Below are 25,591 nucleotides of genomic sequence, written 5' to 3'. Positions count from 1 at the left end.
CTGAAATGCCCCACAATTGAGTTTCCATAAAGTAGTAGGAGGGATTATAGTGCAGTTAAACCATCACTGAACGCTCACGATTGGACAACAGGACTGTACAGATTAACCAACGAATTCTAAGCAGGTTTTTCAACTGGTTAATATCTAATCAATATATCTTTTACCTTTTGGGGGAAAATTAAGTCTCTAGGACAAAGCTGGCGATTGAAATAATTTTACAACTAGAAATAACTGAAATAATTTTAGAACTGGAGAAGACCGTAGCTGAACCAGATATGGCTAAAATTCCTATATCTGCTTTAGCATGGAATTAAGAGTTTTAACAGAAAATGTTAATACTATTTTTAATAAAGAAAATATTTCTGTACAATTTCCTTTCTCACTAGTAATCAAGTTGTTTCTGTAACAGTTGAAATTAATAACCATTAATTCTAAAGTACTTTATGGTCTGCATTTGAACTTTGTAACATACCTATATAGCAGGTAAAATAGGTACTTAAAATATTCCCATGTTACATATGAAAAAATTGAGGCTCATAAAAATTAAAAGACCTGTCCAAGATCACACTAGTGAGTAGCAGAGCTCCTAGAACCCAGGACTTTTGACTCAAATTTCTGCTGTTTCGCATTGCATCACACAAATAGACACAGTAAAATTCCTAAAAATGTTTTCCAAAGAGCTACCTCTTAGCATAAGAGATACGAAATTATAATTAGAAATTCATTTTTATAGGAATAATTAGTAATTAAGGAGTCAGGCTATCTTGATTCCTAAGTTAGTTCTACGGCTTACCACACGGGACCCTGTGCTGTGACTTGACCTTTTCATCATCCAATAGCAAGAGATATTATAAAAGTTATAAAAACTTATTTTGTTCAGAAAGGTAACTTCTTTAAAATTATAAGTCATCATGAAATCATTTATAAGTGATAAAACTTTCATTCTGTCTTGTGATACTTCAAAAGACAAAAAAGAAGAAAACGTCTATATAAAATAGTTTTTAAAAAACACAAACTTTTGTTTTGACTAATCGAGTATAAATTCCCCCCAAGTCAGTTCAATGGGCCTGGGAAACTGAACCATTTTCTCAAATAGAATTAAAATGTCCTTATTAGAAATCACTTGACCTAGCTCTCTGGGAGGCCGAGGTGGGTGGATCGTTTGAGCTCAGGAGTTCGAGACCAGCCTGAGCAAGAGCGAGACCCCATCTCTACTAAAAATAGAAAGAAATTATATGGACAGCTAAAAATATATAGAGAAAAAATTAGCCGGGCATGGTGGTGCATGCCTGTAGTCCCAGCTACTCGGGAGGCCGAGACAGGAGGATCACTTGAGCCCAGGAGTTTGAGGTTGCTGTGAGCTAGGCTGACGCCACGGCACTCACTCTAGCCCGGGCAACAAAGTGAGACTCTGTCTCAAAAAAAAAAAAAAAAAAAAGAAAGAAATCACTTGAAAAGAAACCAGACTATGTCTAAGACAGCCCCCACCCAACTCCACCCCCATAACACGCACATGTTACAATACTGCAAAACAAAATATTCAAAGCTGATTGAAGTAAAAGTGCCACAGAAATCTGCAAAACTCTAGTCACTAAATTGTACCTTAAAAATACTGAAATATCTGCATTTACTAAATATCATGTACATAAACCTTGGAAGTTTATTTAACCTTAAAGGATGTTTAAACCTGTACCATTTCTTATAACAGTAACATGGGGTAATAGGACAAGAAACCACAATTATCTACATGAAGACTGTATCTAAAAGCAAAACTCAGAATACAGGATGTAACAGAATGCAATTACTGTTCATGATATTCAGTCTTAAATTCTTCTATTAAAGAAATCATCCTTCAAACAAAAGCACTAGCATTCTCCCAAACACAGAAGAGAATAAATGTAGAAGTGGAAAACAGTGAGATTTGAAAGGCAAAATGAAAAATTAATGGCACTCCTACAAGAACTAATTGATACCTCTATCCCTGATCCAACAAGGGCAGAGCACATCATTAACAATCACAAGGACAGGAGTTCCATCTTCCAATAATGTTAAGGAACTACAACTGTAACTATATTACTGCTTTACTAGTATGCAATAACTTTATTACTGCTATAGTAGTATGTAGTAAAGTAGGTTTTCTATCAAAAAGTTGTTAAAGAACAATTACTCTAAAAACAAGTATATCAAATAAAACAAAAAGATTTAACAATAAAGAATATAAAATTGGTTTAACAAACAGTTTTGTAAAGGGTTTTTCTCCCAAAATTTGTGCTAAGCCTGAGTTTCCCCACTTCCCCATAATTTTTATAAGTGTCTCCTTTTCCCCCCATTAAAAGCAAAAATCAAGCTATTCTCAGTTTTTAATTACTGTTAACTCTTCTTATCTTTCCTCCCTGACCACTTTCCAGGGACAATTCTTAAGACAGCAAATAAACCAAAGTAGAGGTCTGCTTATCTTACTTAAAATGAAGGTTAAAAAGAACAAAAGTGACCTCTGGATTTTTATCCTGTTGGCACCAATCCAGTCACTAAAACTTACTACCTTCATTAAATTGGGGGGTGGGGTGAGAGGAAGGAGAAAAACATTATTCAAGTTAAATACTCTATCAATATTTTTAAAGTGTTTGCTTGCTAGTGTGATGGGTTTTTTTAAATAATTATGACAAGACTTCTAGAATTACATTTTAAATATTGGTGATTTTCATTTATCCACTACTGCATCACTCTCTTCATTTTAAATCAACTACTTAAAGAGCAACCCTAAATGAAAGGCTAAGATGTGACTAAACACAATGAATTGTATGGTGTGAAAACAGACAGGGCCTATATGAGAGTTAAACCAACAAAAACTTTGCCATTTTGAAACAGAGATTCAATCGCCAAGTACATCCCAATTTTAACAGTCCTATCAATTCCATCTACATATTTTTGTAGCCTTCCTTTGCACATTGCCTAGAATATTTCACATTCTTCACACTCGATACCATTACTATTGTCTCAGGCAGCTAAACTGAAGTAGTTCTGCACTCAGTTCAACTAAGAGGTCAACATGCCTCAGTTGCCTGGAGACTGATGGTTGCTACAGCAGCCCCAGATAAGCCAGCTAAAGACGCTTCAGCTTGAAGGCAGAAAGCACTTACTGCTGGACAGAAACACAGATGCAGGTGTCTCAGCAGGCAGCACTGGACTCTAACTGGATGACTTACTTAGTAGAGACCCATCTTACTGAAACATGGAGAGGGGATAAACAGTAAAGATTTTAATTGGACTGAATCCTGGATTACTTACAACTATGATTTCTTTGTTCTTCAGTTGAGTCACATGTTAAGTGGAATTTTCCCTCTAGCTATAAATTTCTCTTCACCACCACTTCCCCCATCCACCTGCCTAATGCCAACTCCCTAACCCTCAAATATAATGAATGAGAAGAAATGAGATTTTTGCTTAATTCAGCCGGGAATTAACCAGAGAGTAATTAAAACAGACTTTTATAAAGACAGAAAAGAAAAATGCACGTTTTCATGTGAGACTTTGTCCAAGGATATAAAGTTATCAACAGCATATGGCTACACTTAATTAAAAGAGATAAAACTATAAGAGCCATTCTTTCGTTTACCCTTTCACCCTCTCCAACACCAACACCAAACTCCTGTTTTCATGGGCTACCTTACTTTTCTAGTGAAAGGACTATCCCAAAGTAGTCAAACTCTCTTTACGCCGGTTGAGAGGTTCACTAGTTAGCTTTCATCTTCAAAGACCATATACTACTGATCATACCACTGATTTTTCTGTGAACTGTCTGTTGTTCATTCTAATAATTATAATAGTGACTGCTTGCACTGCACCATTCACACATGCACATCAAAAACAACATGATGCTGAGTTCTATGTACAGCTTACAGAAAATACTGAAAAACCATATATATATTCTAAAGGCCCCCACAATAGAAATTATACACATTCATAAAGCTCAAGTTTACAGCAACTTGCAGGTAACTACTTACGTCCTTATTTGTAATTAGACATTTGTCACTGTCACAATTTTCTCAAACATTAAAAGACTACAAGAACTTTGGACAAATGAAAATGAAACTAAAGAATTCCAAATAAATAAGAAATATATGCTTTGGAAATTATTACCACTGGGGGAGGGGTGTGGAGGAGGGGTGTGTGTGTGTATGTGTACAAACTTTATCCATGTACTGTCCTGTTTATGAAACTCAAGATTATGACTTTTCTTATTTGACTCTTGCTTTTAAAACATTCTATAGACTAGGTCACCCATCAAACTACAGATCTAAAGTGAGGCAAAAGGGGTTAACCTACATATTCACCACTATTTACAATATTTATGAATATTTGTTCTCTCCCACCAGGAGGACAATCACATAGTATACATGAAGGGATCTTCCACTGTTTATCCTACATTCTCCTAAACTGGTTTTTAAAAATTTTAGACAGGCCGGGCGCGGTGGCTCACGCCTGTAATCCTAGCACTCTGGGAGGCCGAGGCGGGTGGATCGCTCGAGGTCAGGAGTTTGAGACCAGCCTGAGCAAGAGCAAGACCCCGTCTCTACTAAAAATAGAAAGAAATTATCTGGCCAACTAAAATATATATAGAAAAAATTAGCCGGGCATGGTGGCACATGCCTGTAGTCCCAGCTACTCGGGAGGCTGAGGCAGGAGGATCGCTTAAGCCCAGGAGTTTGAGGTTGCTGTGAGCTAGGCTGACGCCACGGCATTCACTCTAGCCCAGGCAACAAAGTGAGACTCTGTTTCAAAAAAAAAAATTTTAGACAGCAGATTTTCATGTATTATTTGTGTGATTTAAAAAATTATAAAGGAATTATAAAAATCACAAGAGTTCCAAACCAGTTCATACTCTGTGAGTCCTAGTTTCTTAAAGAAAGAATAAAAACTCCCCTTGAAATTACTATTTTATATTATTAGGATAAAACTAGAAACTCAGAAATTGAAAAGTATCAGTCGGTGCCCACACACTCATCTGTCCCCTCTGATGAATATTATATAAAAATGTCTATTATTAATATTTCCACTAACATGTGAATACAAATTGAGGTTATTTCATAAATTCCTATAGGAAGGCCTATTTCCTGTATTTTTCCTCTGACCAAACTCACTTAAAAAAAAAAGAGAGAGAGAGAGAAACGCATCTACTGCATGTCAGGGCACAGCACACTGTTTTACCTGAGTTGTGGCAACAGCAGGGGCTGCAGATGCTGTGGCTGAGGGGGACAGAGCTCCCACTTGCTGCAAATGCCCAGAAGACTGCTGAGGTACATGGGAACTGGAGACAGGAGTGCTAGATCCGGAGCCAGACACTACATTTGGAAATGACACTGCTACATCATTGCTGTTATAAATACCTGCAAGAAAAGAAATTTTATTTAAATATTTATAACTCAGCAAATTTGTCACAGACACAATATTAATTGATAAGTTAGAAAACTGAAATTTCCTCCTGTTCCCTCCCCCAATTATAAATTTTACTGTTGGTGTTTTAAAAAAATGGACTAGTAACTAAATGAATAAAGACTGACTTTTCATAAAATACTTGTCTAAAAGAACCTAAATCAAAAATGCCTTTGTTAATAGGCAGGGACCATAGCAGGAAGAGCTTCACACACAAAAAATAGACAAAGCGGTTTAGGAGTTCCTAAGCGCAATGAAACAATTCTTAAACAGGAGAATGAAGCAATTAGAGTTGTATAAAAGTCCCCTGGTAGGCCTTCCAAAATGCAAATGCTAAGGCCCCAGAAATCATAATTTAAGTGTGAAATGGGTACCAAATTTGTCCCAGAAAGGCTACAGTGTAGAAAATACAGTGAAACACGACTAGACTTGAAATTCTGAGGCCAATAAAGCTGATGACACAGCTGTGGGAATAAATAACGTAGGCGGATTCTAGAGAGATTCAGGAACTAGAACAAACAGGCCTTTCGGACTGACTGTGCAGAGGTGGTGGGAGGATTAAGACTCTCAAGACTACAAGGTGGTGGCACTCCAGGGAACACAGAAGGTAAAAGACAGTGGCCAGAGACTTGATGAAAACAGTTTCGGTTTCACCACGGGGATAAAAGCCAGAAGGAAAAGGGGGAAATGAGGAAGTGAAACTAGTCATTCTAGAAAAGAAGATGGAACAGGAGAGGGAGAGAAATGAGCCTAACAGGAAACAAGGAGTTAATTTTTTTAAGTGTTTTGATTGCTTTTTAAAAATGGGAAATCATGCTCATGATAACAAAGAGCTCACAGAGAAGGACAGGATCAGGATCAAACTAGTAGTTCTCAACTAAGGGTGATTTTGCCCCACAGGGAAAAATCAGCCTCTGGAGACATTTTTAGTTGTCAAACCTGGGGCGTGCCACTGGCACCCAGTGGGTAGAGGCCAGGGATGCTGCTGAACACTTACAGTGCACAGGACAGTCCTGCACAACCAAGAAACATCTGGCCTATCGTGTCAACAGTGTGGAGGCTGAGAAACCTTGCTACAAACCAAGGGCTCTTGGCAGGGTGGGAGGGAGGCAGATCCTGAGAACTAGACACTGTAATAGGAGGAAGGCAGGAAAGAATAAACCTAAAAGGGCTACAGTAAAAAAAAAAAAAAAAAAAAAAAAAAAAAAAAAAAAAAAAAAAAAAAAAAAAAATTTTTTTTTTTTTTTTTTTAGAAACTATAGCCCTAGGAAGCAACAATTATTAGTAATTTAAATCATCATACAATTTACTTTGTTCTAAACAACATAAATATTGATTCATAATAAATAAAAGCACCTACAATCGTCTTCAAACAAGGGAAATAAAAGAATTGGGACATATTAAAAGTACTTACAACTATAATTAAGGCTCCTAGATTCCTTTTATAGCTATAATTTCTCCAGAAAAAAAGATTTACTCATTCAGCAAATGCATTCATTCTGCAAACATCTGAGAACTCACTGTTTGCCAGGCATTATTCTAAGCCCTGGAGATACAAAGCCATTCAAGATATGTGGTCTCCGCCTTTAAGAAGATTATTGCAAAAAAGACAATACAAAAGGCTGTGTGGGGAGTGCTATGATAGAGACATCCTCAGGGGGCTATGAGTGCAAAAGAGGTATCAGGCCCAGAGTGAGGAAGGGTGGGAGTTTAAAAACTTACTAGAGAAGACGGTGCCTTTAAAGCTAATTTTTAAAGGCACTGCAGAGGTGGCAACAGTTTGCAGAACAAACATAATGGGAAGTAAATTCTAAGGACTTATAAGTACCATCTATATAGTTTAAGCAAGAAATGAGGCAAAAAGCAAGCAGGGACCAGATCAAGAAGAACATTAAAAGTTAGAAGTTTAGACAACGAAGAACCACTGCAAATTTTTAAACAGAAGCTTGGGATGATCTCACTGGTGTTTAAGCAAAACACAAATCACTGGCAGTAGGCTGAAAGTTACTAAGGGCTGCTGCAATAATAGTGGTGAGCAGAAACTAGGATTAAACTAAGGTAACAACACAGGCAAAGTTCACAGGACTTGGTAACTAATTAGCCCTGAAAAATAAAAATGAGAGTCAAGACCAACCACCTCTTAAGCGCCAGGCAATGGAAGTGGTGATACCATTCACCCAAACACCAGCAGAGACTGAGGGCCAGGAATGGCCAGCACGACAACTTCCAAAAGTTAAACATCACTTCCTTTTTACATAAGTAAACAGAAGCTTAAAGAAATAAAGTAACTTGCTAGGTGACCTAGGAGGTGGTGGAATCAGGATTCTCTCTACCTGAAACCACTTCCTAATTCAGGTTAGAGGTTCAGGGTGACGACCAGCATCCTCCAGAAGCTTGTGGGACACAGAGTGCCCATGCAGTCTAGAACACAATGGGATAAGCCTGCGACTCAGCTGAAAATCGGGTCTGGAGACACAGATTAGGAGCCAGCAGCACAGTGAATTTAATTAAACTTACAAACTAAAAAGACTTTCTGTTGGCCTACACCATGGCTGAAAAATTTAACTAGTTGCTCATATTTAGAAATGTGAAAACTTCACATTAAAAAGTCTAGATTTCGGGCTAGGCCAGTGGCTCATCCCTGTAATCCCAACACTTTGGGAGGCCAAGGCAGAAGGATGGCTTGAGGCCAGGAGTTTGAGACCAGCCCAGGCAACATAGCAAGACCCTATTTCCACACCAAGTTTCCCAAAAAAAGTAGCTGGGCGTGGTGGTGCATGCCTGTAGTCCCAGCTACTTGGGAAGCTGAGGCAGGAGGGTCACTTGTGCCCAGGAGTGAGGCCACGGTGAGCCATGATCACAGCACCACACTCCTGGACTGGATAACATCTCTTAAAAAAAAAAAAAAAAAAAAAAAAGCAAAAGTCTAGATGTCTAATTTCTCTTGAAAAACTACAGATCTAACAACAATGGACACTATATTCTGAAATAGGAAATAGCAACATTCTGGCTAGAGCTTTGTAGGGGGCACAGGTACTTTGATCCACCAGAGTCCGCTCACCTCTCCATTCAGCCCCTAGAAGTATCTGATTTACAACTCCTGTTATGGATACTGGTCAAAGCCAAGGAACAAAAATGAGACTACCCAGGGAAAGTTCTCAGCATGATCAAGAGAAGAGGACCAAAGTCAGAACCCTAGGGAACATTACTATTCAAAGGGCAGACAAATAGACAACAAAGGACAAACTCAGAAAACTGAGAGAGACCATCTTAGAAACCACTCAAATTTCAAAGGAAAAGGCCAAATGATTCTACTGGTTATTTAGGATAAGACCAGAAAAAGGAGTCACTACATGTAGCAATAAATCTTGACAAGATAGTTTAGCTGAGAAGGACAGAAAAGAGACAGCATGTTAATGAAATGAATATTTATAAACCTTTTATTGCAAATAACAGACACATAGCAGAAAAATATACATATATTTTTAAAAGTTGTTTACTCCATAGATAATTCTTTTTTTTTTTTTTTTTTGAGACAGAGTCTCACTTTGTTGCCCAGGCTAGAGTGAGTGCCGTGGCGTCAGCTTAGCTCACAGCAACCTCAGACTCCTCGGCTTAAGCGATCCTACTGCCTCAGCCTCCCGAGTAGCTGGGACTACAGGCATGCGCCACTATGCCTGGCTAATTTTTTCTATATAGAATTTTAGTTGTCCATATAATGTCTTTCTATTTTTAGTAGAGACGGGGTCTCGCTCTTGCTCAGGCTGGTCTCGAACTCCTGACCTCGAGCGATCCACCCGCCTCGGCCTCCCAGAGTGCTAGGATTACAGGCGTGAGCCACCGCGCCCGGCCACTCCATAGATAATTCAACAAATACTGAGTTTCAACTATAAAAAAGGTACTGACGACAGCAAAAAATAGAAAAGAATTCTGCCTTCAAAGAACTTAGGAGTTACAGCAGAGGTAATAAATATTCATAAGCTCTGCGATACAGGAGAGAAAGGATAGGTACCACAAGAAGTATACATGAAACAAAGCACTATTTAGATTTAGAGGAAGATTCAGGTGGAGAAGCTACAGAAAGTACTTGAACTCAGTTTCTTCAAAGTATGTTAGATAAAATGCTGATTACCTAGTTATTTTGGTGGTGAAAAGCATACTATACATGGAGTCTCCAACTTCTAAAACTAAAAGACAAGAGTTAGCTGGAGGCAGCGTGCTGAAACTGAAACAGCATAAGCTTTTGACTAAGACAGTATTGGGTTCAAATCCTGGCTCTTCAAACTATATGATCTTAACCAAATTACTTAACCCTCTGAGCCTCCATATTGTTCTTATTCATAAAACAAAGATAATAACTACCTTAAAGACTTTTTGTGAGAATTTGAGAATATCCATATAAAGGTTCTAGCAATGGCAACCACACACTAAGTTTCAATAAATAGTAGCTCTAACTATATAGAATGAAAGCTGCAATTGCCATCACCGTATGCAGTAATATATCATAAAAGTATCACATTGAGAAGTAAAACTGTCGTGACTGAGGACCTTCAATCTTGAAACTATGGGAAATTACATAGCTAAACATGCAATTCAGTGATCACACTTTGAAACTCAGTTACTGCTGTAAAATACAACAAATCAAAAATTTCCTTTTCTATAAACACAAGAAGCTTAAAATTCTAAATCTTTCACTGAAAATGAGAATGACTGATTTCCTTCCACTCCTTTACATCTCAGGTATGACTGGTACAGCATCCTCCTGAAATTGTTCTGTACCTGCTTTCTATTTAACATCACTCTATTTCCATCTTTTACAAATCATATGCTATTTTAACCCAAATCAAGGTGACATTCCTTGAATTAAAAAGAACTGGACTGGATGTGGTGGCTCACGCCTATAATCCTAACACTTTGGGAGGCCAAGGTAGGAGGATTGCTTGAGGCCAGAAGTTTGAGACCAGGCTGGACAACATAGCAAGATCTCATCTTTAAAAAAAAAATTTTTTTTTTAATTAGCTGATTGTGGTGGCGCATGCCTGTGGTCCCAGCTATTCATGGGGCTCACTTGAGCCCAGGAGTTTGAGGCCACAGTGAGCTATGATGACACCACTGTATTCTAGCTCAGGCAAAAGGGCAAAACCTGTCTCAAAACAACAACAACAAAGACAACAAAACCCCTCAATCCTGTAATGCACAAATACTACAAAAATATCCTGAAATTCATCTGTTAAGGATATAGAGTAGAAACAAAGATGTAGAATGATATGAGGGTGGTAGTGACATCCTGATCATTCCTTCATTCATCTATCAAGCAAATATTCAGTAGCTACTGCACTAGGAGCAGGGAATAAAGTAAGGAACAAGACAGACAAGGTCCCTGCTCTCCAGGAATTTCCAATTTAAATTAGGAGGGCAAACATTAAAACAAATACATGAATATAAATGCCAACATATATTATGATGGAAGAGAAGAAGGTACCCTAAAAGTAAAAATTAGGAAGCAAGAAAGACCTGTCTGGAGAAATATTTCAGCCAACGTCTAAATGTTAGATAGGTGTTAACTGGTCAAAGAGTAAGGCAGAAAAGCTTGTTCAAAAGACCTTGGAATACTCAAGGAAGAAAATGTAGATAGTGCAGTCAAAGCACAGTGGAGAGAGTGGTAGGACAGGGTGGAGAGAGGAAAAGCAGCGAGACCTTGTAAGCCATGTAGAGGTGTTTAGAATTTATGCTAAAATCAATAGGAAGACACCAAAGGCAAACAGCATGACTTAACTTTTTTAAAAGATTACCCCTTCAACAGCTATATAGCAAATGGACTGAAAGGGGGATGGGTGGAAACAGATCTTTTAGGAGTCTGTTCCACGATGTAGAAGAAAAATCCTGTACCTATGGACTAAGGTGGTAGTGGTACTGAACATAGAGAAAGATGTATCTGAAGTACATCTAGAAGTCAGAATCACCTAAACTTGATGATAGATTAGATTTGGTAGGTAGGGTAGAGAACAGTATTATGAATGAGTCACGGGTTTCCGACTAGCGATTAAAAGTGTCATTTAATGAGGTGGTAAAAACTGGAACAGGAAGAATGGAAGTTTTATTAAAAGCTATCCTAGGACTAAGTCTTGAGGCCCTCCAACATCTCAAGGATAGTTTGTGGAAGAATTCCTACAGAAAATTGACACCAGTGGGGTTAGAAGAAAACCATGACTATGGTGTCACTGAAGCCAAGAAAAGAGAGAGGCAGAAGAAAGAAATGGCATCCAATGCAGCTGAGAAGTCTAGTTAAAATACAGACTGAAAATGCCCATTGGATTTGAAAACATGGAGACAGATGGTCATCTCAGGAAAAATAGTATGGTATGGGAAGAAGCTAGGAGAACATTGTTTAGACTTGAGATTTTATTAGTGTGATCTATGCAATTACACAAAATTGATATAACACAGAAGTATGCCTGTCCAGTGACAGGAATATTAGTGTTCACCAACTTGAATTCCTACTTCCCACTTTCCAGCTGCCTATGAGGTCAGATCAGTACCCATCCAGTTGCTTATTCAGCAAAAGAACCAGAGTAAACGCATAAGATAGTCTTGAGGAATATTTAACCAAGTAAATAATTAAGCCTTAATAAGGTATCCCTAACCCACATCCCAAGAGAGTGAATGTTCTTTTCTACAGGTATTAAAGGAGTTAAAAGTCCAAATCCTGTCCCCTTGTGCAAATAACTTCACTGAACCTCATGTACCTTCATCTATAAAGTGAGGATGGTACTGATGGTTTCACAAGGCTGACATACGCAAACCATATACTAACATTAGCATACTGTCTACCACACGGTAAACATCTGATAAACAGTAGCCATATTCTTAAATGTAAAATATCTACTAAGAGTTAGAAGAATTAAATGGCATGATGTATACAATGACAGAAAAAGCTTCCATGATCAATTTGCCTTAATGCCCCTTCCCTTTGGCAACTAATGAACACTTACAAATTCTTTATCTTTGGTTTTCCCTTTCTAGACTGTGGAATATGTCTTCATTAATTCATTCATTACTCAGAGAGGGTAAAATAAAATTTTTTAAGTTAGAACTCTCTTTTCTGAGACTGTTGGCCATCTTGATAGAATATAGGTGTTCCTAAATCTCTTTAGGCCAGCATTAACTATTTCTTAGGTTGCTCTATTTTTATATAAAGATGAACAATTTTACTCATTATATATTGCTCCTTTGGACATTACCTATAAAAATTATACATTTTTTTTTCAGACAGGGTCTCACTGTGTTGCCCAGGATAGAATGCAGTGGCATCATCATAGCTCACTGCAACTTCAAACTCCTGAGTTCAAGCAATCCTCCTGCCTCAGCCTCCCAGTATGCTAGGCTTACAGAAGTGAGCCACCACAATTGGCCCATACTCATTATTAAAAATTTGAAATACATGGAAAAGCAGAAAAAAAATCACCCACCAGCTGGTGATATTTTGGTCAATTTTCAAACTTTTTAGTTTATGGTTTTGTTTTGTTCTACACAGCTTCCTATATACTAATTATAGAATTTAATCTTCTTATATTTTACACATTTTCCCATTTCATTATAAAATCTTTTTAGATGTCTTAATATCATTTTTATTAAATCAATTGGATATTGCAACGTTAACTTCATTTTACAATATTCTACAAAATGTATGTGCTTTTTATGCCCAGACAAAATATAAGAGATGCTGAAAATACTACAAAAAATAAAACAGATGACATCCTTGTATTCATGACGCTTAAAGTCAGGTGAAGGAGACAGCCATTAAATAGATAATAATGCAAACATGAGTGCTATGATGAAAAAGTATTAACAGAATGTGCTATGACAGAATATAAGGGGCAACTTCACTGAGGTTAACAGTCCAGGGCTGGCCTCTTTGAAGAAATGACATATCAGCTAAAAGAAGTCCTTAGGGACCATTTCTGTTTTTATTTACCCAGAATTCTTTCCAAGTTCTTTTCCTATAGCATCCTATTTTCTATCAGGGAAGCACCCCTCCCACATTTCACACACTCTTGGCCTAGGGGGCACATGTGACCCAAACAGACAAACTGTCTTTCATGGGAACTTAAATCTTAAATGCATACTCAAAAGGGAAGAAAATGGTCAGACCTAAGTTAGTCTAATGGCAATAATATTAGGAGCCTACTGATCAAGTCTTGTTTACCTAACTCTTAAAACTATACCTATTGCTGTCCTTCCAGAGGTAGGAAACAGGGTTTTTCCTTTAATTCTTTAAAATAACTATACACATCCAATAAATTCTTTTGCTTAAAGTGGACAGAATTCACTTCTGTGACGTATACAAAATGAACCCTGAAACTGATAAAGCCAGTACTGCAGAATAAGCAAAGAAATAAGATGCTCAAAGATGAAGCTAGAAGCCAGCTCATGTGGAGCCTTACAGGCCATCAAGTACTACCTAATTCCACCCTAATGGAAAGCCATAAAGAGATTTAACCAGGAGTGGCATGATCAGAATTATGTTTTTATAAGACCACTTTGGCTGCAGTGTGGACAATGCCCTGAAAGACAAGAGAAGAGAGGAATCAGGGAGATCACTTAGACAGCTATTACAACATTTCATACAAAAGATTTCAAGTATCTAAACTCTGGTGAGAATGATGGAGAAAAATAGAGGCTTAAGGAGTATTAACACTAAATTAGGATAAAGAGAAGCCACAGGAAGACTAAAAAGAAATAGGTCAAAAGAGTAGGGCAACTATAAAACAAAAGCTAAGCATAATATTATAAAATAAGAATTTTAAAAATATTAAAAAGAAGATGTTTCCAACAGGAATTCTTCAACAAAAATAAATCTGCTAAGAGGTCATCCAGGATGAAAACTGGAAAACACCCAATGACGTGGCAATGCGAAAGCCATTCCTGATCTGAGTGGAGCAGTAGTTCCAGAAGTCAGTAAGAAGCTGTCCTAAAAAATCAATGAACAGGAGAATTTCTGTTTCTGGCAATGAGGCAGACAAGACGCCCTAAAAACCCCCCTAAGTACCTAAAAAATGAATACTTGAGACCACAAGAAAGTGAGGGAAATCTCTACAGGTCAAAAAGGAAGAGGAAACTTAAAAACCTGAAGCTGAACAGGCTACCCTAGAAAAGTCGGTCTGTCTCAAAACTTTGGTTTTAATGCCTAAAAGGAAAAAAGATGAGACCTTGGGCCTCTTAAGGGATGGAAGGCTGAAACTGATGAGACCTTATTTATGTAGCTGAGACTTATAATGGAAGAGCAAACCATCCTCCTTCAGTGGAAGAGCAGACCATCCCCCCCCCCCAAAAAAAACCAATCCCACACACAAAACCACAGCATAGGGAGAAAACAAGGAAGCTGGTCCAATTAGGTCTGTGCTCTGGACGGGGAGTAAAAAAGTCTGCTCTAAGAATTTAATGCCACAGCCTCGCCTTCAGATAGGTTCTGGGTTTGAATTTACACGATGTGCCAGGTCTGGTAAATCCCAAGCATTAAAATAACATAAAAAAGAGTCAGGTAGTGAAGCAAATACAAAATCAACCCAGGCTAAAACATGAGTTCACAATCCAAAATTCAAAACCATTTAAGCAAACAATCCCCAAGATGACAAATTAGCAGGCACAAATATTTAGAACTTTAGAAAACAGAAATGGCAAATAAAGACTGAGATAAGTATTTTAAATGATTAAGAACCAAGAGGAGGAATTAAAAAATATGAAAAAGGAACAAGATTCTATATAAAAAAGAGGAAGCTGGAATATCTTGCTGTTGTAGGCAGAATTCTTAAGACACCCCCCTCCCTTCCCTATCCCTTGGTTAGCGAATGAAACACTAATCTCGGTTCTGCTGTGAAGGGACTTTGCAGACTAAATTCAGGTTACTGGTCAGCTGGCTTTGAAATAGGTAGAGTACCCTGGGTTATCCAGGTGGACCTAAAGCAATCACATGAGCTTTTTAAGACAGAAGAGGAAGGCAGATGAGTCAGGAGATTATGTGGCAGAACACACCAAGACAGAGGTAGCAGAAGGGGAAGTCAGAGAGGCTATAAGGGCCAGAAGGATTCTCACCTTTGCTGGCTCTGAGATGTAAGGCTAATTTGCAAGGTCCTAAAAAAAAAGCCTCTAGGAACTACGGGCACCCCTCATCCTAGAGGACAGTTAGTAATGGCGACCTCAGTCCGACAAGTTCAAGGAAGGAATAGGATTCTGCTAACAACCTGAAGGAGCTTGCAAGTGGTTTCTTCCCAGAGCCTCCTGGTAAGAGCCCAGCTGGCCAACACCTGGATTTCAGCCTTGTGAGACTCTAAGCAAAACACCCAGCCAACCCAACCTAGACTTCTAACCTATTAATAAATATGATAAATGAAAGCTAATGAACCTGTGTGGTTTTAAAGTGCTAAATTTGTGGTAATTTGTTATGGCAGCAATAGAAAATGAACACATTTGCAGTGCCAGGAAGGAAGCATTCAAAGAATAACAGGGACAGGTCAAAAGAACAGGGAGCCAGCTCAAAGGGGCTCCCACTGAATAAACTGTCAACAATATGAGCACCACAGTCAGTCTTGAGTAATGGATTATTAACCCTATGAATTCATAAAATTAAACTGATATAAACTGAAAGATTGATGAGGAATAGGAAATTTATACAATCTCACTATCTATTCCACAAAATAACTACTAATTATAAAGGGAAAAAGAAAACCTTTATATTGGAAAAGCCTGATTATGGGCCATTGATAACATGCAATGGAAAGATCATTTCTATGATATTCCTGCCCCCAAAAACATAACCTAATGAAAAAACTAGCCTAAAAATAACCTAATGAATCTAATGCAAAAATAAATAAAATCCAAAATAACTAGCCTGGGATCTCAAAAACTATTGAGACAATTGTCAAAACCTGAATAGCATTTGAAGACCAGATAGTAGTAGTATAGCAACATTAATTTCCGGTTCTCAATAGCTGTATTGTGATTTTGTGGGAGCATATCCTTGCATGTAGGAAATACTTAAGTATTCAGTGCTCACGAAATATACATCTGCAACTCACTCTCAAATGGATTAGAAAAATATCAAGTTCTCTCTACTACACTTGCAATTTTTCCATGAGTTTGAGACTGTTTAAAAAAAAAAAGTTTTAGATGCGGGGAAAGAATTACATATGTTTTTGGGGAAAAAAAAAAAAATGAAAACGAAAACCAAACTAAGTGCATTTGAAAAGGAACCACAAAGAATTTCTAAAATTAAAAAAAGTTCATTGAAATTTTTTACTTAATAGGTGAAACAATAAACAGACCTAAAGAGATAATTAATGAAGAAAAAAGATTTAAATAAATTACTCAGATATACAACAGAGAGATAAAGAAATGGAAAGTATAAAGGAAAGGTAAAGGACAGAAAGAGCAGAACTGAAGTCTAAATATGTCTAATAAAAATTCTAGAAGATGTAATGGAAAGAATGGGAAGAAGCAATATTTGAAATATAATGGTTAAGTCTGTGTCCAGAATTGATGAAGGGCATGAATTCTCTCAACCAGGAAACACAAGTCTCAAGAAGAATTAAGTTACACACAGATACATAACAAAAACAGGCCGGGTGCAGTGGCTCACGCCTGTAATCCTAGCACTCTGGGAGGCCGAGGCGGGTGGATCGCTCGAGGTCAGGAGTTCGAGACTAGCCTGAGCAAGAGTGAGACCCCGTCTCTACTAAAAATAGAAAGAAATTATATGGACAACTAAAATATATATATATATATATATATATATATACAAAAAATTAGCCGGGCATGGTGGCGCATGCCTGTAGTCCCAGCTACTCAGGAGGCTGAGGCAGTAGGATCGCTTAAGCCCAGGAGTTTGAGGTTGCTGTGAGCTAAACTGACGCCACGGCACTCACTCTAGCCCGGGCAACAGAGTGAGACTCTGTCTCAAAAAAAAAAAAACAAAACAAAAAAACAAAGAGAAGATCTTACATGAGTGAGCGGTAGTTGAACAATCTGAGGTGCAGACAAACAAATAGGAATGCAGGATTAAAAGAAGGTTTGAGGGGTTTTGGCTATCTTCAAGTAGAGCATGATTAGATAAACAAGAAAAAGAAAAGAGAGACAATGAAAAGAGGGGGAGGAAACTACGATGACAAAGTCTCTAAAAAGGTAGAAAAGGATGAAATCAAGAGCACATGTAAGGACTAGCCTTTAGCAGCAAGCAAGACTGAATGGAAGGAATGGGGGGTGGATACAAATCAAGGAGGTTTGCCAAACTGGGTTCTAAGAGGATGATTAAGTGTTTTTTTCTGGGAAAGACATCTAATATCTTGGGTGTGGGCAAGGGGAGGTCAAAAATATATATCATAGAAAAATTAGCCAGGTGTGGCAGTGCGTGCCTGCAGTCCCAGCTACTCAGGAGGCTGAGGCAGGAGGATCCCTGGAGCCCACAAGTTTGAGGTTGCTGTGAGCTATGATGATGCCATGGCACTCTAGCTGGGGTGACAGAGGGAGATGCTGTCTCAAAAATAAATAAATAGTTATGGCAAAAAGTAAAAGTTTCCTAGAGAGGTGTATTAACATTGCAAAGCAATTTAAGTATCAACTACAATTGTTATCATGAATCTATAATGATATGAATATGTATTCGGTGTGGTTTTTTCTTCTAGAAAAACTTAGCTCAAATGAAGTATAAAATATGAACTGTCAAGTTAATGAAGGCAAGTACTTCAACTAATAAGAGATAAGACACATTTAAATTAATTATCAATCATAAGCCTAAATAAGCATCATGAAATGTATATGGTACACTGTAATTTTTTCTTGTTTCTTTAGTTTAATTAAAAGAGAGATTTAGTAGAGGAAAAAAATGTGCCAAGTAAAATGAAGAACATAACCTTACTAGATATAGCAGCTGTTAAAATAATTTGCCATTTTTGTAAATATTTTTCTGTGTTTTAAATAAAAAATAATGATCACATTCAATGTCAGAAAATGGAGAAAAGAAAACCACTACTCTTGAACCATTAATTTTAATAACTATTATGATAATTTTGTCTAACACTTTATTTCATAATTATTCCTTATTATTTCTGACTCTTTGAACTAGAACCAGAGCAAAATGAAAGCAGGAACCATCATGCAATAAGAAGTTTACGGTCCACGGCACTCTAGCCGGGCAACGGAGTGAAAACTCTGTCTCAAAAAAAAAAAAAAAAAAAAAAAGTTTACAGTCCTTTGCCAGGTGCATGTTAATAATTGCGTTCATAATGTACCTATAATTTGGTGTTCTGAGTTTGGTGTCTGGGAACTACAACACAGATACACTTCCAAGTTCCTAAATAAGGAACTAGAAAAACTTCCTACACATCACTTAATCAAATCTAGGAGATGCTACAAGAAATATGAATATAATTTTTAATTCCCAGTACTTTTTTGCTATGATAAATATCTCTGTAAGTCTACTTTGTACAGTTCCTTAGGACAGAAGTCATTTCTTCCATTAAGTATTTTTAGATCTCTCTCCCCAACAGAAACTTCAATATTAATATTCTAAAAGTCCAAGTTGTAGAATTCTCTCCTTATCTTTTAATATTTTTAAATTTCCCTACATAGTGTCTAATGAGGATTTTTCCTTCAATCTTTTTTTTCTTTGGCACACTATGGGCCATATTTTTAAAGAAACTTTACTTCTATTCAATTTCTTTGAATTATTTCTTCTTCTCCATTTTTATTTATTTCCCTTTCTAGGGCTCCTGTTACCTAGATTTATTCTCTGTATTACTTTTATTTTATATAAACACACACACACACACACACACACACACAGAGGCCTGGTCCATTCCTTATTTCTAGAGGATTTTATCTGATTTACCAATTAATTATTTTGTTCCTTGGCTGTATCCACTGTGTTATATATTACATTTATTATATTCTTTGACTACTATAGTTTTCCATATCTAAAATTTCTACTTGTTTCTTTTTAATATTTTGTTTCAAATCACTATTAACTTCCTTCAGGTCTTTTATTTTGTTTATTACACTGATTTGTCTTCTCTCTGTAGCTCCTTCAGGATTGATCTGGGTGGAAATCAGATTTTCTAGTAGTACCAACATGAATTAAAGTTTTTTGGTTTCCTAAGTCAGAAATAACTATTAACATGAGGTTTCGAATATACCTTTAAAATGAAAATGTTAGTTGCTCCTAATATTACATGCATGATGGAAAAAAGTATCAGAAGCATAATTCCAAATATCTAGCTGTTATTACATAATATACTATTTTGTTAGAAATGGGAACATACATAATATCTAATTTCAGAGATTTTGAAATAAAATGACCCTGTAAGTATCGAACAAGTAATATCAGCTATCTATGCAAACAGCCTACCACAGGACACGGTCTATGACTCCAGGTTTAATCAACATGGTTGGGACATTGTTTATGCAAATGCAGGACTAAAAGTTAATATGAAAAGAAGCTGCAAAACAATCACTGCATTATACAAAGAGAAAAAGAATGTCATCGAGATGGTGACAATCTTTAACACATTGCCTGCCACACTAGAAAAAAAATTTTTTTTCCCTTGGGGTCATGGTGTTTTATTACTAAAATAGCATAAAAACTTCAAAAACAAAATGATCCTTTCTATTTAATGAAAAATTTATTTTTCGTTGTTTTCTGTGCATGAGTTATATGCAACTTGAAAAATAGTTCTTGCAGCTCCCAAGGTGAAGAGACTTGTGAGTTATGTATGTTTCATGAGGCCCGGGGCTCAAAACTAGCATGAGTTAAATACAACTCACACAGCAGTTAATGTGGTAAACATGATCTGTCTTTATTCTGACATCAGATTCCCTAGGCAAACACTTTCCAATTTTAATTTGTTTTCCCAAGAAGATCAATGTAAGGAAGAATAAGACAAGCAACATTTGGCATTCTTGACAGATATGTTTCTACCACAAGTGATTAAATGACATTCTTCCTGACCTTCCTTTCTGAGACATTGGCTTGAGTCAGCCCTCTTGATCAACTCTAGGTATAGATATACTGACAAAACAAAAGGAGGCTATTATCTGTGAAAAAGATAAGGATCTGACCCAACACAGTAGCCACACGGAAGAAAGGGTAGATTTTGAAAACAAGAAATTACATATAAAAGTATGTCTAGAAAGCTTCAACTGAATTAATTACAAAAAAATATTTAGAAGGTAGCACTTGGTGATTGATTTAGTAAGGAGTAGGGAGCGATAAAGATAAGAGACAGGCACAAACACTCTAACTCAGGAATAGAGGTTTTTCAGAATACAAGAGAGGAGAGAAGAGAGAGAACTTCCCTGGAGACACTGAGAATTGCAAAAGAAAGTATAGCTTAGAAGCATAATCTTTACATATTTAACTATCATTATTTATTACTTATTTAATCATTAAAGGCACTTTTCTGAAGTATAAATACAACAGTGTTTACTAAAAGGACAATGCCTTTGTAAACACATTCAAGTTGCTACATAAACCTGAAGGAAATAATCAGTTCTTTTTGGGGGGAAATCAGTTCTTAAAATTTCTACTAATTTAAACACTCATTAAGTAAAAATTATGAAGTTTTTATAAACTAAGTTTTTTTGGTTTGGTTTGGTTTTAAAGAGACAGGGTCTCACTCTGTTGTACAGGCTGACATTTAGTGGCCCAATCCTAGCTCACTGCAACCTCAAACTCTGGGGGAGCTCAAGACATTCTCCCACCTCAGCCTCCCACGCCACCACACCCAGCTAATTTTTAAATTTTCTTTTATTTTTTGTAGAAATGGGGTCTTGCTGTGTTGCCCAGGCTGGTCTCAAACTCCTGGCCTCAAGCGATGCTCCCACCTCAGCCTCCCAAAATACTGGGATTACAGGCGTGAGCCACCGTGCCTACCAAATTTGTTTTTAGTTGTGTTGTTGTTGTTGTTGCTGTTATTGTTGTTTTTAAACACAATGTTTCCACAGCTATTCCCTTCCTTCAAGTTAAATTTTTCTACTTGTTCACTTGATCTCTTCCCATCTGCTCCAGATTCTTGGTCCATCAAATATCCCTCCTCTTGAATCTTAATCCTTAATCTCAAGTCTTTCTTTCCACCTATTAAGACTTCCCTGATCCAACCTCTTTCTCTGTCTTCTCTATCAACACTTCTCAGCCATGACCAGTCTCCGAATTTTGGTTATTAGCCTATATGGACCGGTTCCAATTCTCTTTCATACCCAAGCTCTATTTCTTTACATGCTGAACATCTCTACCTAAATACCTGGTTGATAAATGAATACCCTGCCTCCGCAGCTGCTGTCATTCAATTCATTTACTACCAGTTCTTCTTGGATAATATATGCCTCATTAGTCTGACTTACCTCACTCAAGCCCTAGATTGTAACAAAAATCTATTTAGTTTCTCTGTTCCAGCATTAGCTGTTTTCAGTCTTCTTATATGCTACCAGATGAACCTTCATAAAGAACAGGTTTTATCATCTTTTTACCAACTCAAATACCAACTACTTTTGACTCCTTGGCCTAATAGCTAACACTGTTATTTTTCATATCAAATATCAATATTACTGTCTCTTTATACAGCCTGTGTTTTCTCACATCAGTGCCAGTGCTTGTGCTAATTTTAAAACTGAGATTGGGAGTCTAACTCTGATCCCATCTCCAAATAACTAAATTTTACATGATATTTTAGTATCAGGTTAAATGTTACATTTTCTGGACATCTCATTCCTTCATTTGAAAGTAATTTTGATCTTGAACTCATATTGGCCATTAAAGAAGTTATAACTATATCCCTTGAAACTGTTATTTATATACATACTTCTCTTTCTTTTAGATTGTGTGTTCTCAAAGGCAGGGTCCATTTGTAGTATATACTTACTTCCCCAAAACAACTAACCAGAATCTTACATATAGAAGACCTTAATATATACTTGTCAAATGATTAAAAGCTAAGATAATCTTGAGAAGGAAAGTTCCACATTGAAGGTACTCGTAGCGTGCAAGATTAATGTTATCACTGTGAAAACTAAGGCTTCAGGGGAAGGAAAAGGATATAGATGCATACGTTAATTGGGTAAGAGTAATGGATTCCATTTCCTAGTTCCGAATACACACGCTCACTCTCAACTCATCCCGAGTATTTTAGAAATATAAAGAATTAGAGAATTATTATAAATCATGAAATATGGTATCAAATTCTTCCTTCTTTTAGTGAGAGAGAAGGGATACAGCTATAGCAAGTGGTCTTAAAAATCAAAGACCTAGGCAGCTAGACCCTTATAAGTAAATAGTATTGGGAATTCTAAAATCCATCTACTATGTCTTAAGCAATATGACAAACCCAAACAAGTAAAACAATAAGAACATGATAAAAGTTTGTACCACCTAACATCCAAGATTACGGATAATTCCTTTCAGGCATCATTTTTGTGACTACAGAGGCCTAATGTTGCTTTATATAGGAAGGTTTCCAAGCTACATCAGGATTAATTTAACACTATTACATTTAGAACCATGCTTGAATTTGGTACATACCTATGAATTTAAGTTCCTGCTTTGTTAGTTCAGAACAGTCATCTCTGTCTAAAGAAAAGATACACTTTAATTTTGGATTTTTAATCACCAGTTCTTAAAAGACAGACAAGTTGAGAAACTTAAGACATTATGGGGGGGGGGGGGGGGAATCAATAGGGTTACAATTCCCCCCAAAAAATCTATGTAAATTTATAAAGTCATTAGCAGTACTCTAAATAAAGAGATTATTAATGGTATTACCACTTAATTAATTTAAAAGTAATTCTTATACAATTCATTTCCATTTATACTACTTTCCTAACTCAGTAGGAATTTTTTAAGTTCAGCCTCTCCTGCAGTTTCAATGAGACATCCATAAATTCATTTTGCTTTATAGCATTTAACATAAATACTGAAAATTACTTTTTCTCCCCAGTGCCTGACTCACTAACCAAATGGTGATGTCTTACTGTGTTTATTTCTTAAGCCTCTGAAGTCTATCTTCCAGGAACCAATAGCAACAAAGTAGCTTGGATGTTTGGAAATGGAAAAAGACTTATTGTTTTACCTGTAGTAAATGTCTTATATACTACTTATTAGCAAGGCTGTGTAGTATTAGTTTAATTCTTTCCTATACAGGTTTAATCATAACCCTGCCCATAACTTCATGCCATTTCATCATGTGTTCTGTCTCCCTCAAACTCGTCTTAGATCCTTACCATTTTTCTGATTCAAGATGGCAGTTCTGAGGTCTGGGTTTACTTTCCTTCAAGTGCCTTTCTTTAGAGTGTCCTTCCAACCCTATACCAATCTGCTCTGCAACCTTTTATTACTACGTCTAAGGCCTAGTTCCCCTCTTTCCCCTAATTATCTCTTATCAAGTGATTTACAGTTTGTGTATATTAAAACAAACCTAATAGCATTTGTTATATCCTGGGATGTGTCAATTTACTGTATAAACATAAAGAACACAGCAACTAATCAAGTTTTTTTTTTAAGTCTGTTGTGATTGAAAAGAAATTAGAAAAAATAAATAAATAAAAAGAAATCAGGCCGGGCACGGTGGCTCACGCCTGTAATCCTAGCACTCTGGGAGGCGGGTGGATCGCTTGAGGTCAGGAGTTCGAGACCAGCCTGAGCAAGAGAGAGACCCCCCGTCTCTACTAAAAATAGAAAGAAATTATCTGGCCAACTAAAATATTTATATAGAAAAAATTAGCCGGGCATGGTGGCGCATGCCTGTAGTCCCAGCTACTCGGGAGGCTGAGGCAGGCGGACCGCTTAAGCCCAGGAGTTTGAGGTTGCTGTGAGCTAGGCTGACGCCATGGCACTCACTCTAGCCAGGGCAACAAAGCGACACTCTGTCTCAAAAAAAAAAAAAAAGAAAAGAAAAAGAAATTAGATCTAAAATGATCTAGAGATCAATGATTCTCAATCTGCATACTGTTGACAGTGACAAGTCATCCCATTAGCAATAGCTTATTACACATAGTGAATCTCGAGTGATATAGACTATGGAACAGTTACATATGCCTAAGTATTATTCATCTCTCTTCTTGGATTCCTACCCACTAACGCTTCTCTGGAATGAAAAAGGGACACGTGAAGAACAAAGATCCAGTTTCCTCCAAACTAGTCTGAAAAACCTGAGTAGGATCCTATTCTTTAGGGAGAATGTTCACCTCTAATATCAACTAGCATTCACACTTATCCTCATCCTACAGCAGATATATAAAAATAATTGGTTAACATTACTTTACCTCCTCCATCAAATAATATTTGTTTAGTGAGCATAGTCATGACAAACCGTGTCATAAAGGGAATTTAAAAGCAGAATAAATGGGACACAGAAATCAATTAGCAATACAATGCTGTGAAAATAGATCTAAGCTCTTTAGCTACTATAATCCACTATTTTAAATTTATATTAAAAGAAAGGCCAAGAGAAATAAATGAAATAATTCTATTACTGGAGCAAAAAACCAAGTTAATACACTGAAATAAATAAGACTGATGCACATTTTAATTCCCCTCCCAAAAAATGAACATACTACCAAAAATATATGAAACCTACTCAAGGATTATGTAGCAATTCACAGCAACTCATTCATTTAACATTTATGGAAAGCCTATTAGATAATGACCTAAATACTGACAAAATAAAGATGAATAAACCCAACTTCTGCTTTAAATAAGTTTATAGTTTAGTGAGAAAGAAAATCCTACAAACAACCTAGAAAGCACTACAGCAAAATCATCACTGAGACACAAAGATGAAAACCAGAATGATATGCTAGTTTTCAACTGAACTATAAACCTATAGTCTTTCCATAAATATTACTTGTTTCATCATTATTATAAGTATTTAAAATATATCTACTAAGTGAAACAGAGAAGTTAAACTTACAGTTTATTAAGATCATGAAATCTAAATTCCTAGTCAAGCTGCCTAGTTCCAACGTACCACCACATAACCAAGTATTAAGAAATAAAAAGCACTTCAGTTCATGGGCATCTATTTAAAGTTAATCCCCCACATACTGTCCTTTAAGATATTTAAATGACTACTTTGCCTTTCCAAACTGCCTTAAAAGTTTCTAAAATTTATATTATATA

General features: G+C 36.7%; 1 protein-coding gene across 5 annotated transcripts in view; it reads right to left on the bottom strand.

Annotated features, from left to right (window-relative positions):
- MLLT10 (MLLT10 histone lysine methyltransferase DOT1L cofactor) overlaps positions 1-25,591 on the bottom strand; it is a 187,714-nt gene that overhangs the window by 24,290 nt on the left and 137,833 nt on the right. For 4 of the 5 annotated variants that reach the window (XM_069458817.1, XM_069458816.1, XM_069458818.1 and 1 more), the window contains one exon: positions 5,209-5,387. In XM_069458817.1, the coding sequence (XP_069314918.1) occupies positions 5,209-5,387 (179 nt within the window). Of the gene's footprint in view, positions 1-5,208; positions 5,388-22,996; positions 23,045-25,591 lie in introns of all 5 variants that reach the window. The other variant, XM_069458815.1, reaches the window with a different exon arrangement.

The sequence above is a fragment of the Eulemur rufifrons genome, chromosome 25, assembly GCF_041146395.1.
Source record: "Eulemur rufifrons isolate Redbay chromosome 25, OSU_ERuf_1, whole genome shotgun sequence".
Taxonomy (NCBI): domain Eukaryota; kingdom Metazoa; phylum Chordata; class Mammalia; order Primates; family Lemuridae; genus Eulemur; species Eulemur rufifrons.
The sequence above is the reverse complement of the archived record's forward strand: the minus strand, read 5'-3'. Positions and strand labels throughout refer to the sequence as shown.